The sequence below is a fragment of the Plutella xylostella genome, chromosome 5, assembly GCF_932276165.1.
Source record: "Plutella xylostella chromosome 5, ilPluXylo3.1, whole genome shotgun sequence".
Taxonomy (NCBI): Eukaryota; Metazoa; Arthropoda; class Insecta; order Lepidoptera; family Plutellidae; genus Plutella; species Plutella xylostella.
This window is the reverse complement of record NC_063985.1, coordinates 12448968-12467210: the sequence shown is the minus strand read 5'-3', so window position 1 is coordinate 12467210 and position 18243 is coordinate 12448968. Positions and strand designations below refer to the sequence as shown.

The window sequence follows — 18243 nt, the reverse complement described above, 5'->3', positions numbered from 1 at the left end:
ACTTGGCTCACCATTTAACCTCAGCAATAGGGTTGGCATGGATCACCGCTACGAAGGAGCGTTCCTCAAACGGCTGCGCGTTGATGTCGGCCAGGCCCTCGATCTCTGGCTTCAGCATTATGTCCAGACGGGCTGAGCTCTCGCCCACTCCGTACTGGTTTTTGGCCTGGATAGTGTATTCGCCTGTGTCGGTGTGGTGGCCTGAATGGAGAGAAAATGTTTGTGGTAAGGTATGGTAAATAAAGATCTCATCAGGACATGGCTCAGTTATTAGCGCCTAATGTTAGCTCTATTTTGGATGGTTGTGTGTTCGTTTTATTTCATTTTATTATGCAGAGTTGCATTACACTCTTAGGCAAGTACCTAAACCATACATCTCCGATTACCACACCCACTCTCATCCACTCTATGCAACAAAAAACTCTTCAAATCTTATGGGTTCTTTCAACTTTTTTAGATATCGATCTGTATTACTTATCAAAGCTCAGATAAAAAAGTACCTATACAAAAAAAGGATAACGATATTTTTCGGCAATAAAGTAGTATTCTATTCTATTCTATAACCAAAAATCCTTACCACTAGGAATATGCAGCGTGTAAGTGCACTCCTTCAGCCCATGCTCCGTTTCTTTACTCTCCTCCGTAGTCTTGGTGCTAGCTGACGGCATCAGAAGCTCTCCATTAAGCAGCCACGAGACATGGGGCAGGGGGTCGGCCGTGCAGACAGCCCTGAATGTGGCTGGTTCACGTTGTAGTGCTCTTTGAGCTTCAAGAGGCGAGGTGAAGATCGGCTTGCGGAATTCGTTGACCGCTGTAATTTGATGAAATGGTTTAGGCTGGCTGGCGATTCTGTTATTTATGCGAATTCAAAGTATGGCATACAAAAAACGGAGTCCGATAAATTTAAAGAATCGGAGATGAGAATACTTACAATCAACAGACAGGTCAGCCTTCAGCACCTTCTTGCCGACATCGTTGATGATCTCGCACTGCCACTTGCCTCCGTCTTCCATCTCCAAGCTCGGTATCTCCAGCTTGAAGACGTCTCCTTCGTTGGTGACCTTGATCCTCTTTCCATTCTTGACTTCTTTCCCCTCGTGCAGCCAGCGGACGGTGGGCGCTGGGAAGCCCGTAGCTTCCACGGTGTAGACCAGGGGCAGAGACTCATATACGTGCTTGTTTTTGAAGTTTGATTCTTTGACTGATGGCGGTGCTGTAGGGAGATCAGGAGGTTATTTTTGCGAGAAGGGGATTGGAAATGTTGCATAGCGATAGTACTGGTTTGAAATAAGAATTTCTTACAAAAAATCTGTAAGTAATATTAGATATTATTATTGTTGTTCAAGTATCGTAATCATACAAAGTTATAGCATTTTTTCTTCATAATTTATACAATAAGCTTCATAGCTGAAAAAAAGAAAACTGAAACGTTATGTACATGAAGATTGAAAAAATATGCGGAGCTTTGCAATATAATACAGCTGTTATTTCACGAAAATACACTGTAATAAAAATAATAGTCTGTAGAAGAGTTTATGTAGTTTGAAGTTGTTTATTTTACTTACCAACATGACGCATTTATTTGTGTGGTCTGTCGATGTTTGCGTTATAGGTACGTACCTTTATTTTATGTAGCTCCATTAGTACCTATGTATATTCCGGTGTAATGATACAAAATAACTTACCATCTAAACATTTAAAGCATAACAACCATGTGCAAAACTCACGCATGCAAATAAAATATCTGCTTACCTTGATGACATGATGATTGACTGCTGCATTCGTTCAATATTTTTGCCGGATCCGAGTCCAATTATTAGTATGCCAGTGGGAAAAGTTATTACGCATGCGCGCTAAAACAAACATACGCATATATCATTAGTAGTATACGTGGGGAATCAACATGAGGACATCTACCAATTTCTTAGAATATCGATATGTTAAGCTAGGTACCTACTAAGAAATTGTTACATGAACATGAAAGTAAAGCAGTGTCTGAGCAATTTGTTTTTTTTCTAATAAAGCGATAGACTGGTTATGAATTCTTCGTACACTTCAGCGTTAAAATTCTTTTCGCAGCCCTTTATCAACATCAAATAATCAGTCCGTATCATCTTATTTACCTTTAGTTTCGTCTTCTCTAGTTAGTATATCATCTAAAATACTTCTTTGTCTTTGACTCCGCCTTATCAATGCTTCAATTTCTTCATCGTCTTCTTCGTGTACACATTCGAGTTTGCGATTGTTCCTTCTTTTTTCAACAGTGGTCTCTGTCTCATTCTTGGTAATATTTTCCATGTTTTTCATAGGTCTCATTACTAGTTCTTCAATGATTCGATTTTGGATATCTTCAATCTTATTCTCTATTTCTTTCACACCTATATCAAATTCTTGTGAAATGTTCTTGATTTTTTCAGTGACATCATTTTCAAAGACCTGATGAGTTTTTTCTTCTACTACAAAAGCTTCGTTATCTCCAGCCACATATTCCTCTTGGAAAGAAGTTCGTCTAACGTACGAATCTTTGCTGTATACTTTTTTAGTATCGTCTATATCAAAGATCGATTTAGATAGATCTTCAATTGAAATTTCTCTAGACAAGGGCTCATTTTGCCAACTTTCATCTTCCGATACAGACATAATTGAAATGGTTCTATTTGTGTGTTGCCTTCCACATCTAGAATTATTATCTACTTCAGAATCTGTTGGTTCTTCAATTATACCGTAAGTACCTCTCCTTACAAAGTCGGGTATGCTGTAGTGACCCATTTCGGTAAGATAATAGCTATGGCTAGCAATTTCTTCAACTTCTAAGGTAGTCTTATGGGGTACATTCGGTTGAATAAGTTTTCTAGCACCGTAATCACCGAAATCATCATCTTCTTCATTAGTATCCTCATAACACATAGAGGTAGATGTCATTTTGTGAATAGTATGCGTTTCAGCCGGACCTAACAGTTAAAATTATTTAGTTGGAAATAAGGAAATTGATAGATAGTGTTAATAAGCTAAGACTTGTATTAAAGTGGTGATCTAATGTATTGTAACTAATGGAGAATAAATAGTTTATGAATTTATTAAGCAATATGAAAAGGCGAGTTTACATGATGGTTTGTGGTAGAGGTAGAGAAGAAATGGACAGAATCTAATAAAGCAATAATACGGACCTGTAATGATAGCGCCGTGAGACCTCGTGCTGCTAACTTTGGACGCAATGATCGAGCCATTGTCGCCTGTCTTGAATGTGGTTACAGTTTGGAACACTTTACCTAGACAACAAACAAAACACACAGGGAATGTTAAAACACAGGTTAAAAACATGCAACATAATGCGTGAAAGTTGTGCTTCAAGCTGTTGGCCTTTTCAAGAGAGTGAAGCGTCGAAGCAAATATAGACTTATACCTTCGCTTTCTGCGCTCAAAGATTCTTCGAGCTTTTCTTTTTTAACGGATTTTCTTTTTGGGGACAAATCATCTTCAATAGATTTATCTTCTATTGTTTCTGGTTCAGTAAGACCTTTGGATCCAACTTGTTTATTATTTAGAATTTCTTCCTCTTGTACCGCTTTCTTTTTTTCATTGGCGTTTTCATCCCACAAAGATTTTTCTTCAGCTACCTCAGGTTCAGTAATAGACTTTTTGGCTTTGGTAGCTTGAGGGGTGTTTACATCTTTGACATTGCTTTGCTTTGGTTCTTCATCAATTTCATCCCAAAAAGATTTCTCTTCTGCGATATCAGGTTCTGTTACTGATTTCTGTGCTTGGAATGAGACTGGCTTTTCAATCTCTTTTATATCAGTTTTCTTTGAGTTTCCATCTTCATCGTCATCCCTAAATGATTTTTCTTCTGCAATTTCAGCTTCAGTTTTACCCTTTAAAGCTTTTTGGTTGGTCCCAGTATCTAATTCTTCAACAATACCTTGTTTCGGTTTATGTTCGTCGTCGAGTGCATTTTCTAGCACCTCTTCTATTAATCTCGAATGAATTTCTTTAGCTAGTAGGGAAACAATCAAACAATGGTTATGAAAACTTAACTACGTATGCAGACGACACAAATGAAAAGTGGAAGTGCAATGAATTCATTGGTGCTTTGATAAACATTCACCAGCATTCGAGTCGTATGAATGCTGTAGTGGAAATAAAAACTACCAAATGTGTTGTTTGGCATCTAAGGACGTCACAAAACAATATCGTGCTGCTGAAATGCAAACTACTTTTACTTTACCTACTTCCTCTTCAGCTTTTGTTTATAGTATTTGAACTGTGTATTCTGTTGAAGATTGGTGTACAAGCTTACCATATTTCAGTATTAGGTGTATTTGTATTTTGAGTGCTTCCTTACATTAATACTAAACTTTAGGTATTAATTTCCACTCCTCTACACTATTATTCAATGCATAAATCTAATAACAGTAGTGCTACTATATTTTATCCCTCTATGAAACTACCAAACTATGTTCTTTCACTTTATTTGTGATAATAATCACATCTACCATCACAGTACTCACTTTCAAAATTGAATTCCTTTGGTACCACGAATTGAACAAGGTGTAAATAATATTTAGTGTAATTTGTTCAACTAGTTAATAACATCTCTACTATACGACTACAGTACTCACTGTGTACAGTGACGGTGCTCTTGCAGGACACGCTTCCCATCTCGTTCTCAGCTCGCACTTCGTATTCTCCGCCATCCTCTTCTTTAACCAGATTCACTGTGAGGTGATAGTTCTCTAGCCTGTGGTGAGATGCGATTGAATTTTATTTGGGTGCCACTTTATTTTGTTCTTCAGTTTTTTTAAGAAACATAGTTAAATTAGAAGAAATTATAACAAATATGGACTAAGTAGTGTAACCTATCTGTATAAAAAAATCTTTTGCCACCACAAATCAAATCATGGAGCATCTTCACAACAGACACCTATCCTACACGTTACACCTATGCTTGCTCATCACATATAGTATAGTATAGTAGCATATCATGCAATAGCGACTGACCTCTGAGTATCTCTCTCGATCTTGATCCTGGCGTCCACGTTGACCTCCTTGCCGTCCTTGAACCACTTGACCTTGGGGTCGGGGCAGCCCTCGACTTCCACGTCCAAGGTCAGCGTCTGTCCCGCGTTCACCGTCATGTCTACCAGACTCTTGGTGATGCGAGGCTTGCCTGTAGACATTTGAAAATGTTTGATTAATAACTTAATAAGTGTGAAATGCTGGACATGATAATAAGCAACGGCCTGTAAGATTGGGAATTGACAACAAATCACTGATTGGATTCTTTTCGTAAATGATTGGTTTCACAATAAACCTGTGTTTATCGTCAATGGAATGCACCCTGAAATATTAAATTAAGTATAAATAATGTTGCGAAAAGGGTATAGTTACTACCTACCAACCCCTGAGTCACCCCATTTTCGCAAAACCCTGTATACGTACCTTTTTTACCTAAAGAATTGTTCACCTTACAGCTGAAAACCTACAAATTACTCTAGTAAATTTGGAAATATATAGGTTAAAAAACCTTGCTTACTATCTACAAGGAGTGAAATAGTTGATTAAAAGATAAACTAAGAAACAAAAACCGGCCAAGTGCGAGTCGAGCTCGCGCACAAAGGGTTCCGTAGCACAATAACTTAACCAAAATTACAGTTAAATCAACCTATCTCAAAAACTATAAGAGATACTTTGATCAAACCAAAAATCGTTGAAAGAGTTAATTAGCATGCATCACCTCTATTTTTTTTAGAATTTTATACCCCGTAGTTATAAAAATAGAGGGGGGGGGACATACTTTTTACGACTTTGAGAGCTGATATCTCAAAAACCGTTCACTTTAAGAAAAATGTTTTTTAGAAAACACTATATCATTTTAAAAGACCTTTCCATTGATACCCCACACGGGTATGTACATCGAAAAAAAAAATTTCATCCCTCAGTTACATGTATGGGGGGCCCCACCCCCAATTCTTTTTTTTACTATTTAGTGTCATATTTTTGTAGCGGTTCATACAACACATATTCCCATCAAATTTCATCACTGTAGTACTTATAGTTTCCGAGTAAATCGGCTGTGACAGACGGACAGACGGACAGACGGACAGACGGACATGACGAAACTATAAGGGTTCCGTTTTTGCCATTTTGGCTACGGAACCCTAAAAAGCCACTTACGGTTAACAGTAAAGGTGGCTTCACACGAGTCCTCGCCGAGCTCGTTGGTGACCTTGCACTTGTAGGTCCCGGACAGTTCCGCGGAGATCTCCTTGAGGATCAGCTTGTGAGAGCTGCCCTTGTCCACTCGAGTGAAGACTGACTTCTTCTCGGTTATCTCCACGTCACCTTGGTACCTGGGAAGAAAGCCACGTTTTGTATGTTGCTTACCTTATACATAGAACAACGTGGACTTGGGTATGCGTATGTGAACGGTGGCGTAGCGTAGTCCAACATGTTAAACAACTTTTTACAAGTTTTACATAATCTTGAGCGTCTCCTAACACAAATTTACCAACGCTTAGTCGCTGCAGCAACTCAGTAATCAAACATTTCCGCTCTCGTTTATTGGATTGCCATAAAACAAAGACTGACACAACCTATCAGCGTAGGTAGCTAGAATTTCTACCTATTTAGGTATGTAGTGCATATTACTTATTATATTATTATTAATTGTTTTCCTTAGTGCAATACCTCAAACCTGCGTGCCAAGCATGAGATTTTGGCAATAACTCATTTCCTGCTAATTTCATTTTTACCGGCTTTTCGTTTAGCTTTGTACAAATACGCTTTACCAATCTCACCATTTAATAGTAGGCTCCGGGTACGCTTCAACAGAGACAGTAAACTCGATGTTCTTGTCGCCCTCCTTGGCGGACTTGTTGGTCATGCGCTCCGTGAAGATGGGCCCGGCGCGCACGCGCACGTGGGATGAATCGGTGACGCTGCCGTGCGTGTTGCGGATCTGGGGGGAGGTGGGATGGAATTAACGGGAGTAATTTCAGTCTACAAGGTAAATAATAAATGTAGTTTGTATCAGTCTATCTGCAGTAGGAGAAGAATGTTGTACAAACGTCACATGATGACCATGGACCTACCTATTCTTGCTAGGTAGATACAACAATCTGTCATCCGCATTTCCCATCTAACCACTACCTGCCACATTATTTAATAGACTGGATGCCGTAATACTTGCGTGTTCGTGGTCTCGACTGACTGATAGATTATTCCCCTTTATTCGGTCGTAGATTTTATATAAACTACCTTAGTCATCATCTGACAAATTACCTCATTCATGAAAAAATCCGTGCCATACTAAGCAGATAATGTAACACAAACTCTTCTTCCATGTAAACTGTACTCAATCCAGATCTCCTATTCTTTCCATCCGAAGGTTGTCAGATAGAGATCGCTTTAAGTGATATGACCGCCTATTATACCCTAATTAAGTTACAACTTGTTAATTTTATAATATTTTTTTAATGTACAAATAAAGAGTATTATATCTATCTCACCTCACAAGAGTACTCCCCGGCGTCAGCGCGACTAGCCGAGGTGATGACGAGCGAGTGCGCCTGCCCCTCCGACACGAACTTCACGCTCGACGACTCCACCAGCTCCACCTTGTTCTTGAACCTGTGAGGATAAATGGATGTTGAGGGCATTGTAGTAGATAGACGGTAGGTCTCGTACCATCGTCTGGTTGTGGATCGAACTTTATATAATCATCGATCGGGCAATAGTAGTCCACTAGACCTACCTACTCCTGAAAGCTGAAGGAAAGCAGAAATAACTGTCTTTTTTGAAAGAAAGACAGAAAGAAAGAAAGAAAGAAAGAAAGAAATTTCAATTCATTACGATCCAAGAGGCTATTTAGTATACGTTATGTACTTCTATGTCATTATATACAAGTAGAAGTAGGTATAATAGCAAAGAGATTAGAAGTGGAACCAATTAATTTGGAAAATTGGATGACCACCACAGTCATGTAAAAGGATAATATAACAGCTTGTACAAAAAGTTTACCATTTAACCTCCGGCGCTGGTTCAGCTTCCGTCTTAATTTCAAGCGTGACGGTTTCACTTTCTTCAACAATCTTCTCTTTGCCCATCTTCTTCAGAACTTTAGGCGGAGTCACCACCTGCCACTGCCAGAAGTCGGAGCTCTGGTTAATTTCGTTCTTAGCCACGACGGAATAAGAGCCAGTGTCGGTGAGCTTGGCGTCCTTGCTGGTGATCTTGTATACTTCTTCGGATTCCTTCACGATAAGGATGCGGTCTGAAGCCTTGATTTCGACGCCATCTTTGAAGAAGCTGACTTCAGGTGTCGGCGTGCCCTCGATCTCTATGGTGACAGTGTGAGATTCACCCATCTGTGGAATCAAAAATGTTTTATAACCTGAGCAATTATAAACCCAGAGTGGGCATTCAACACTGTCTATAGCCAACAAAGAATTTAACTTTAATTGTGGTTTGAAAACAAATTTAATTGTGGTTTGCTACTATAAGGTCCTATGAGGTTTATATATGAAAATAGTTTCAGGTTCCTATGGGAATGTGAAAGTAAAGGCGCCACCTTAATTAAGAAGACTCGTCAAATTCCCTCTCCGCATCACGCAAGTACTGACCAAACACGTCTGGTTCTCGATCTTCTGCTTGATCTTGGGCGCTGCCTTCACCACCAGCTTGATCTCCGTGTTGTCGGTGCCGAGCTCGTTGGTGGCCAGTACTTCGTAGATACCGGCGTCTGCGCTGGTCACGTTCTTGATCACGAGGGACATGCTCTCCTCGTCTTCGTACAGGAATCTGAGGTGTGGGTAGATGAAGTTAAATGAAATTGAGAAGAATTTTACATTACGTATTTGATTTGAAAATGGATATTAAAGTATGTGTTTTTATCAAATATACAGGTTGACCCGTAAACAAGGGAAGGGGGTGACTCAGGGGGTCAATCTGAACAACTTTTGTTCGTTGCTGCAAAATGATTGAGGTAATTTCTTACAGCTCCTACATTAATCTTCCGTCTACAAAATACTCTTCCACTCACTTATGCCTGGCATCAGCCTCGATGACCTTCCCGTCGTGTTTACACTGCAGCTCTAGCATGACCAAGCCGCCGGCAGAGGCGATGGCCTCGCGGTGCTAGTAGGTATACCAACTTGCTACTCGCGTACTAAAACTGTGCTAGGGATGCGGGAATGGAGCCTCTTCGAGTGGTCTATGCACCTGACCTACATACATACGCGCGGCGCAACAGACAGCAACTGACTTTATTCTGACTGATGATTCACTCGCCTCAAACCTACAGCTCGGGTGACTTACTTGTGCCTGGCATCGGCCTCGATGACCTTCCCGTCGTGCTTGAACAGCAGCTCGGGCTTGGGGAAGCCCTTGCACTGCAGCTCCAGCATGGCCGAGCCGCCGGCAGAGGCGATGGCCTCGCGGTGATAGGTATACCGGCTTGCTACTTGGGTACTAAAACTGTGCTAGGGATGCGGGAATGGAGTCTTCTCGAGTGATCTATCCATCTCTACCTGATACATAATTATGTATGGCGCACCTTTAGCAGACAGAAATGATTCCTTTCAACACGGTAGAAAACCGTGGTATAGCTATTGGGTTTGTGACTGAAGAAGATGACTTACTTGTGCCTGGCATCGGCCTCGATGACCTTCCCGTCGTGTTTAAACTGCAGCTCGGGCTTGGGGAAGCCCATGCACTGCAGCTCCAGCATGGCCGAGCCGCCGGCAGATGCGATGGCCTCGCGGTGCTCGATGACTAAGGTTGGTTTTTCTGGCTCGCGGTAGAGGTGGTTTACTGCGCCTGGGGTGAGGAGGAAATAGAATTTTAAAATGAGTTTAAAAAGGGCATGTGAACGCGGTGGTGATTCGAAGTTCGAGGGAAGACGATGCTTTTTAATAGAAAACAAAATATGAGCTAACTCTTATTGCTTATATTTAGCTAAGAATTGCGAAATAAAGGTACAAACTGAAACAAACTGGATTATACCTAAGCAGTAAATCTTAGTTTCGTGCCAAAAGACAGTATACTTATAACAAATTATTTACCCTTTTCGAAAAGGGTCCTTTCATCAAAGAGCAAAAAATACCACTTCTAGAAGTCGTTTGGGGTCGGATAGCCGCTTGTTTTATGGCCCCACATAAACATTCTTTCTCATCTAGCACCTGCAACTAACCTTGCACAGTAAGCTCAGCAGAACAAGAGATGTTCCCGGTGCTGGTCTTGGCGACGCAGGTGTAGAGGCCGGCGTCCTCCGGCTTCACGTGCTGGAACACCAGCGCCAGCGAGTCCTCGTCGTCGCCGAGGAGCACCTGGGGGAATGGAATTATTATGATTGTTATTGTCAACAGGTTTTGTTTACTGCTGGGAATGTTGTGTGAGTCCTAAGGACGAGTTTTTTTTCCAAAATGGAAGAGTTGATGATGAGAGATAAATAATGAGTAAGTACTTATCATTTTCAAAAGAATCCTCATAATTATTATATTCATCATCAGCTAACCATAGTCCACTGCTGGATATTTAGAAAAAGGTTGATGATTAAAAAGCTCTCAACACACTGTGCTACCACAAAAAAACTTCAAACACTGTTTAAGAAGTGTTTAAAACGAAATTTGACAGATTTTGTAGGCGTTTGACAGCGCTAAACACCTGTTAAATACTGTCTAAGTTTTTGTGGTAAGGCCCTTATGTTTTTTTCCAAAATGAAAAAAGGATTACACAGCAGAAACAATTTGGATGATAGATGGTTTAGCGACTCTCAATCTGTCTAGACCTTCTATTAATTGCAGTAGTTCGTAATTCGGCTGAATATTACAAGTAGCTCACCTTGAACCTCTCCTCCGGGTCGAAGGGCTCCCCGTCCCGCTTCCAGGTGAAGGCGGGCTTCTCCCCGCGCGCCAGCAGCCCCTCGCCGCCCGGCGGCAGCTCGCCGAAGATGTTCTTGTCATCTGAAAGATGGAAAGGATTTCATTGTAGTTATCCAACCACAGTTGCGGAAACTGCATCATAACATGGCTTGATAAGTAGTTTATGATTTTATTGAAATTGCGGGATCCAAAATGATATAGGTACCTCTAAAATAACATAGATTTTAAATCTCAGATAATGATTCTGAACGTCATAGGTACTATATTGATCAAGTCACCTTTAAAACAAGAAACTCCGCAGTCGAAATAATCCATCCAAAACGGATGTGGAGCAACCACGACACAGTCAAAACGCACACAGATACGCAACACACATTCACTAAATAACACTCCTCTTTTCCCCCTTCAATATCAGATGGGATACACAGAGGTAAACTTTATTGCTGCACCCACCCATTAACGCAACAAACGATAGTCAACTAAACCACCTGAACGCATAAATGCAGACAATCTATTTCAGTACCTTCATACAGACCCGACTCATACACAAACACTGGAAGGTATCCAAACATCATAAAAATAATGACTTCCTATTTATAGCCCACCGATGAGTTATTTACTCCAATCTGTTCCATGCTCGGTTGCGTAATTGTAAATTGGGTCAACATTAAACATGTATCAAATGGACTTGTTACTAATCGGATGATGAGCTTTTCAGTATTGTCCGCTCAAGTTATGCTCGTAGGTACTTGCGATTTGGCACGCTATGGATGGAAACATTCAGAAATACATACATCTTTATTGTAACACCTATTGGGCGAATGAAATATCCACTGAGATAAAATCGATTCGGCTTTTCTGCTACCAACTACCAACACCACAATATAATGCCATACAAACTGCCTACATAATAAACTGCTTGCAGCTCGTAGCAACAAAATACTTTTTAGCGACCTCCAAATCTACCATAACCATACAAAACTCACCAACAACAGTGACCTTGGCGTCACAGGTGACGTCACCGTAGATGTTGATGGCCTTGCAGGAGTAGGTGCCGGCGTGCGCAGGCGTCACGTCCGCGATCACCAGCTCGTAGCAGCCGCGGTCAGCTAGGGTGCGGATGATGTCGATCTTCTCCGCTGAGGAAGCACGGATCTCTTTGCCGTCGTGGAAGCTGCGGGATGAGGAGTCAGTGAGGTAAAGCGGTAAGTTTAGCAATATTTGGGGTAAATACACCTGTGAAGTTGGTGCTTCAGATTGTGTTTAATCTACAATCGGTGAGTGATGCATAGACTGTCCTACAGTAATGATCGGCAACTCTGTAAACTTTTTAAGAAATACTGGCGGATTGCATGAAAGTGCAGAGTACTTTGCATCTTGCCACACCAGTCAATCATCTTGCTACTGCTGTCGTAAAAGTGCTGTTGTCGTTGTTATACCAGCATGTTATTCTAGAAGTCTAAACTACACTTACAAAGTAACATCCGGGTTGGGGTCACCCTTGACCTTGACCATGAACCTCAGGTAGGTGTTCTCAAGGATCTCCGTGTCGGTGAGCGCCACCAGGAAGTACGGCATGTTGAGGGCGTTCTTCTGACGCCTCTCTTCCGCTGTCACTGTAGTGGTGCGTAATTATGTTATTAGAGGTATTAAGGTAATTGTTGAATGTAAATGAACTAAGTTATGTATGCCACTGATAATCTAAAGTCATTAGATTAGTTTCCGAGATTGCCGCTTGTTTTGACGCATATCACGTCGGGGTTACCAATTTGCTATATAGGTTTTAAGTCAAGGGAATAAAGTGAAAACATTCCTTTGAGTTTGAGATATTATAAGAGCTTCAAGAATACCAGCATTGCGGAATTTTCCAACGAAATAAATTTTCCAAATAAAGTTCGAGAAGAGTAAAAGTTTCGATAATAAAATTGGATTTTTATAATTAAACCTAACATAATTTAGTTTAGGTAGCTTTACATACCTTGCTGACAATGATTTAACAGAAGAAGACATTAAGAAACATTTATATTTTTTGAAGTAGGTAGTTTTTAATTTTAGAAGAGCTGAATAGAAAAGTTGTAAAGAGTTAATTTAGTTTGCCAATAGAAAGTGTTTGCTGCCAATCATGCATGTAGGTAGTTAAATCAGAAAAACAGATTGCATTTTTATTATTATTAAGAAAATACTAAACCACTTCAAAGTGCCAGTAAATAAAGATACAAGTATAGCAACAAAATACTGTATCCAAATAAAAATAGGACGACCACAAAAATATCAAATCTACTGTTATTTGCTTACGATGTAATCAATGATACTGATGGTGGTGACGTATTGCTTATGCATGCTCATACTAGGACAATACAGGAAGATATTTGGACTACATCATTAAAACTAGGAAACTTAGAAATAAAACTTAAAAATATAGAGTAATGTGTAACTGGAAATTCAGTTCTTTGAATTCATGTCAGTGAAACAATACTCTATTATGGCTTGAGTGATTGGTTTCCTTTAAACACAGTTTTTTTAAAACTATTATAGAGTTTTAAAATGATGGAAGACATCTAAAAGTTTTCTGAAAACCAATTCATTCAAATCAAAATCAAAATGTATCAAAAAGCAAACTTACGCGTCTGGACAACCAACTGTGCGGTGCAATGGGTGTTTCCCTTCACATTCTCAGCCCTGGCGGTGTAAACGCCGGTGTCATCTTCCCTGCAGTGTAGCAGCTCCATCTTGTGGACTCCATTCTCAGTAGTGATGGTGCATCGATCCATGAGGATGTCAGGGAAAGGCCTGTTGTCCTTCAGCCATGTCACCTTCACCTTCTCGGAAGATTCGCTTAGAGCGCATTGGAAGAAAGCGTTTTCGCCGGCTGCAGGGAAAGTATTGTTAGCGGTGGGTTCGTAGGAAACTTATGATGGTTTTTTTGTTTATTTCGGTCTTGTCAATTTAAGTTTGGATTTGAACAGAGTCAAACTTTAAAAAGAATCGTACGAACCCATAAGTACATATAAATGGTAAGACTAAGACAAAAGTACACATAAGTAATTGAAGTAGGAACTAGGACATCTGAGGTTTTTAAAAGCGTGGTTAGAGTAATGTGTCGTGTAGGTTAGTGTAACTAAAAGCATATGTACAAGCACTAAACTGTGTAGTCTACTGTATTATGAAGAAGTCACTAAACTACTCCATTCTACTAAACACTCACGCTCAATGTTCTGTCCCTCAAGAGTTACGGAGAACTGCGGTTTCCCATCGGCCGATTCGGTCTTCGAGCGAATAGCAGCAGATTCTCCAGTAGTGATCGAGCCATTGGCAAGGGCTTTAGACGATGAATAGCTCTCATAGCTGTTGGCGCTTCCCTCAATCTGGCCACCGTTGGTAGAGTAGCTGGATTCGATTCCGTACTTGGAAGATCCGTTGGCAAGTTTGGCCGAAGCGCTTTCATACTTGGAACTGCTTTCGTAGCGGCTGCTAGCGACTCCTTCGAGTGAGGACTCGGATTCGTACTTGGAGCTCTCTCGGCGGCTTCCACTCTCGCGGCGCGAGTAGGTGGAGCTCAGGCCGGTGCTCTCATAGCTGGACGACTCGTAGCGGATTCCGCTACGGGCACTCGAGTAATCTGTAAGAAATATTGTAAGATAGCTTTTGTTTATTTTTTGTGCCGATTTTGTGAAATCTTTCTCGTGAAATCAAGATATAAGTAGGTACATTATATCAATATTTTCGACTAGGTAATTTACTGAAATCGTCATAAGTATTATTTTATACTCTGCTCCCTATACGTACTGCAGGTTGAATTGTGAAAAATGCTTTTAGCGTTAAGTCTACCTGATTGATCATAAATTCTAAATTGTACAATAAAAAAAACAGACGACCGAATGGCGTAGTGGTTAGTGACCCTGACTACTGAGCCGATGGTCCCAGGTTCGATTCCCGGCTGGGGCAGATATTTGTTTAAACACAGATATTTGTTCTCGGGTCTTGGATGTGCCTGTAAAATGGCAATAGGCCCGCCCCCTATTACATTGGGACTAACATAACACTCTGGCGAAAAGTGGGTGCAGCAATGCACCCCTGCCTACCCCGCAAGGGAGTACATTACAAGGCGTGAGTGCGTGTTTTTTTTTTGTGCAATAAAAGTAAAAATAAATTAAACTTACCTCCAGAGAGCCTCGAACTACGATTATATCTCGACATTTCGTCGCCACCGTTTTCTCCTTCGGTTACAGTTTGTTCAACCTCCTTCGCCTCCTCTCGAGCCTGGCCGCTCTCAACCTTCGAAGCCTGACTCTCAGTCACTGAAGCTATTACACTCTCTTGAACTGATGATTTTTCAACACTTGATGACGTCACTGATGATGTCTCTTCAATAACTCTTGTAGTCTTTTGTTCTACTGTTGATTGAACTGTTGTTTTCTCTGAAGATACTTTTTGTTCGCTGATTGTCTCTTGCCGAACTGATCCGGATGTTTGTTCAACTGAATGTTCTGATTTTTGTTCTGATGATTGCAAAACTGATTGTTCAGATAATTGTTGCTTGGTAGAAGCTTGTTGCAGCGTTTGTTCAGAGGTTTGTTGAATCAATTGTTCTGATTTCTGTTCAGTACTTGAAACTTGTTGAACAATCTCTTCTGACTTTTGCTGAATGGATTGCTGTGAAACCTGCTCAAATGATTGTTCAGATTGCTTTGCTGACTTCTGCTGAATGGACTGCTGTGAAACCAACTCAGAGGATTGCTGAAATTGTTGTTCTGATTTTTGTTCAAGTGACTGTTCTGATTTCCTTCGCTGCTCTATCTGCTCGGATATGTGTTCTGCGGCTTGTTCAGATTTACGCCGAACAGATTCTTGTGATTTCTGTTCTTGGGAGATCGATAAACTTGAAGCCTGTTCTTCAGTAGATAGCTTAGTTTTTTCCAGAGAAGATTGTGTAATTCGACTTGCTTCAATGGAAGATTGTTCAACTTTATTTGCTTCTACCGAAGATTGATCAACTTTAATTGCTTCTATGGACGATAGCTCAACCTTACTTTCTTCTACAGAAGATTGTTCAACTTTGTTCTCTTCTACTGTTGATTGTTCAAGCCTCTTTTCTTCCACAGAATACTGCCGATCTAGTTTACTTTCCTCGACAGATGATTGTTCAAATTTATTTAGTTCTAAGGCAGATTGATCAACTTTACTTTCTCTTATTTTAACAGTTTCAACACTATCAACTGTAGAGTCAGATTGTCTCCTAGATTGTCCTTCTATTTGAGTTGATTCTAAAGTTGTAACTTCAGTGACAGAAGATTTGATTTCTATGTCTGATGATGTTTTGTTTGTTACTTCACTAGTTACAACTGTTGATGATATTTCTTGGACTTCGTGTATAGCAGAGATCTCAGATAGTTCTGTCTTAGATATTTTCTTGGCTACTTCAGCTTTTTCAATGGAAGCCTTTCTTTTAGCTTTAAGCTGTTGTAGTGACTCTTCTCTAGTCAAAACTTCTTCAACATCAACTTTCACGCGCTTGTTTTCAGCAGAATCTTCTTCGTGCTCTCTCTTCTTTCTCTTTTCTTCGGGTTCAGGTTCAGGCTCTTCTAGTTGAAGATCATCAGCTGCGTGTTCAGCTAATGCAACTGTAAGTTATAAAAATAAAATTGTGTGACTAAGTGCAAAAATAAGCTATTAATTATTAGGTCTTTTTAAACCTCTCTAGTTTTCAACGGACGTCTGAATAATAGTCAAAATTTACCTGAAAGTGATATTGATTTTACGGTTACTATATTGAAGCAATAAATTAGTTAGATTTACGATACATACCAACGTCACTCGAGTGCTGCCGTATCTCCTCAAGCCAAGTTGTTTTGACTGTCTCCTTGCGCGCAGTAAGCACTAGAGGACCAGGTAATTCTGGTATGTGAAGCTCGAACTTGTTTCCTTCTGGGTGATCCTTAACTTCAACCTCTGGGAGCTGAAAGCATCCAAAAATAATAGGTATCAGTAACTTACATAAAAAGAAATAGAAGAGGATTGATTTCATATAATATCCCTGAATGAAATTTTATCATCAAAGACAAACTCACATTAGTGGAGCAAGAAATTAAATTTCTTTAATCTGAAATTTATCTGCCACCATTTTTAAAAGCACAGATGTTTGTCCTTGAACTCCGGAAGCTAGACCGAGAAATCAGGTTAGAATAACCATGTGAACTATAACAGGCAAGTTGGACCAGTGCCAACAGTAATTAAACAACTTCTTCTCCATAATAATGTATTTGTTAATTACATCGTGCTGTCAATATCAAGACCTTCTGATTGTATTTAGTTTTAGATTAATGAATATTTATAATCCTATACATATAAGAATTTAAGTTAAATTTTAAAGCAACGTTTATCTAAAATTCATGGAGATAGAACCTTGAAATAAGATTACGTATTTACCTAAAATATACATTAGTGTAACAAAAGCAATAAATATTTTCAATTTGGAAAATTTACGTTCAAAACGTTAATTGAATGAAAACATAAAAAACCTCACCTTGATGATATCCTTAAGCACGAAGACGGATCGATCGTCCGAGACCCTCTTGACTTTACAAACTAGGATCCTCGCTTTGAACAGGAAAAGGTATCTCTCCTTAGCCTTGCCCTCACTGTCGAGGATGGTGAACCAGTCGTGAGTGAGCAGACGGCCGAGTTTGTAGATATTCCCGCGGTAGCCTTCGATGGATGCGATGAACTTGTTGTCAGTGGCACGGTTAGGTACGCCAAGGAATAGCTCTAGCGCTTTCTGAAGGTCTGTGCAGTCCTCGTTTAGGCGCTTGGAGTACTTTACTAGTTCCTGGTGAAAAAGTAAAGGTACAATTTACTTTTGCTAGTACCTAATTTGTGAATACCTAACATGATAATAATTAATTATGTATATGGTTGGAAGAGGCTTATCTATACATGTGGACGATTAAGTATTTGCTGATGATGATGGAACATATCGTGATCCATCCAGTTTACGCAGCCAAAAGTTAACAGCGCAGTTCCAGTTCAGCGCATTACTCAAAAATAACATTACAACCATTGTGGCAGAGTATTATTAGAACCGGATCTGTTTGTCTTACTGTTTACAGCTGGAATGACGCGAGCTTTGCCGTTGTGGCTTTTGGAACGATAAGTGCTTTCAAGAATGTAAGAAATTGCAAACTAAAACTTAACAGACAAAGCAGAGATCTTTCAAATGATTACCAAACAAAAAGAATTATTGCAGATGATGATAGCAACAAAACTAATTTGAGGACTTTTCAAAATTATTAAAAACTTGAACTGAAAAAGACAACCAGTCTAGACAACACTCCTGCAGAGTGAAATTCAAAGTAGGTAGGTACAA

At 40.0% G+C, this 18243-nt stretch overlaps 1 protein-coding gene across 1 annotated transcript in view; it reads right to left on the bottom strand.

Annotated features, from left to right (window-relative positions):
- Window positions 1–18243, bottom strand: part of LOC105382253 (obscurin) — a 71605-nt gene that overhangs the window by 21742 nt on the left and 31620 nt on the right. The window contains exons 8-31 of the mRNA XM_048633413.1: window positions 17404–17706; window positions 16686–16836; window positions 15041–16501; window positions 14086–14499; window positions 13504–13749; window positions 12355–12496; window positions 11867–12054; window positions 10840–10961; window positions 10190–10325; window positions 9755–9816; window positions 9316–9431; window positions 8622–8799; window positions 8020–8366; window positions 7509–7629; window positions 6798–6958; window positions 6175–6350; window positions 4999–5167; window positions 4620–4738; window positions 3404–3994; window positions 3168–3269; window positions 2124–2951; window positions 932–1213; window positions 578–811; window positions 12–201 (exon numbers count right to left, since the gene is read on the bottom strand). Of these exons, the coding sequence (XP_048489370.1) occupies window positions 12–201; window positions 578–811; window positions 932–1213; window positions 2124–2951; window positions 3168–3269; window positions 3404–3994; window positions 4620–4738; window positions 4999–5167; window positions 6175–6350; window positions 6798–6958; window positions 7509–7629; window positions 8020–8366; window positions 8622–8799; window positions 9316–9431; window positions 9755–9816; window positions 10190–10325; window positions 10840–10961; window positions 11867–12054; window positions 12355–12496; window positions 13504–13749; window positions 14086–14499; window positions 15041–16501; window positions 16686–16836; window positions 17404–17706 (6839 nt within the window). The remainder of the gene's footprint in view (window positions 1–11; window positions 202–577; window positions 812–931; window positions 1214–2123; window positions 2952–3167; window positions 3270–3403; window positions 3995–4619; window positions 4739–4998; window positions 5168–6174; window positions 6351–6797; window positions 6959–7508; window positions 7630–8019; window positions 8367–8621; window positions 8800–9315; window positions 9432–9754; window positions 9817–10189; window positions 10326–10839; window positions 10962–11866; window positions 12055–12354; window positions 12497–13503; window positions 13750–14085; window positions 14500–15040; window positions 16502–16685; window positions 16837–17403; window positions 17707–18243) is intronic.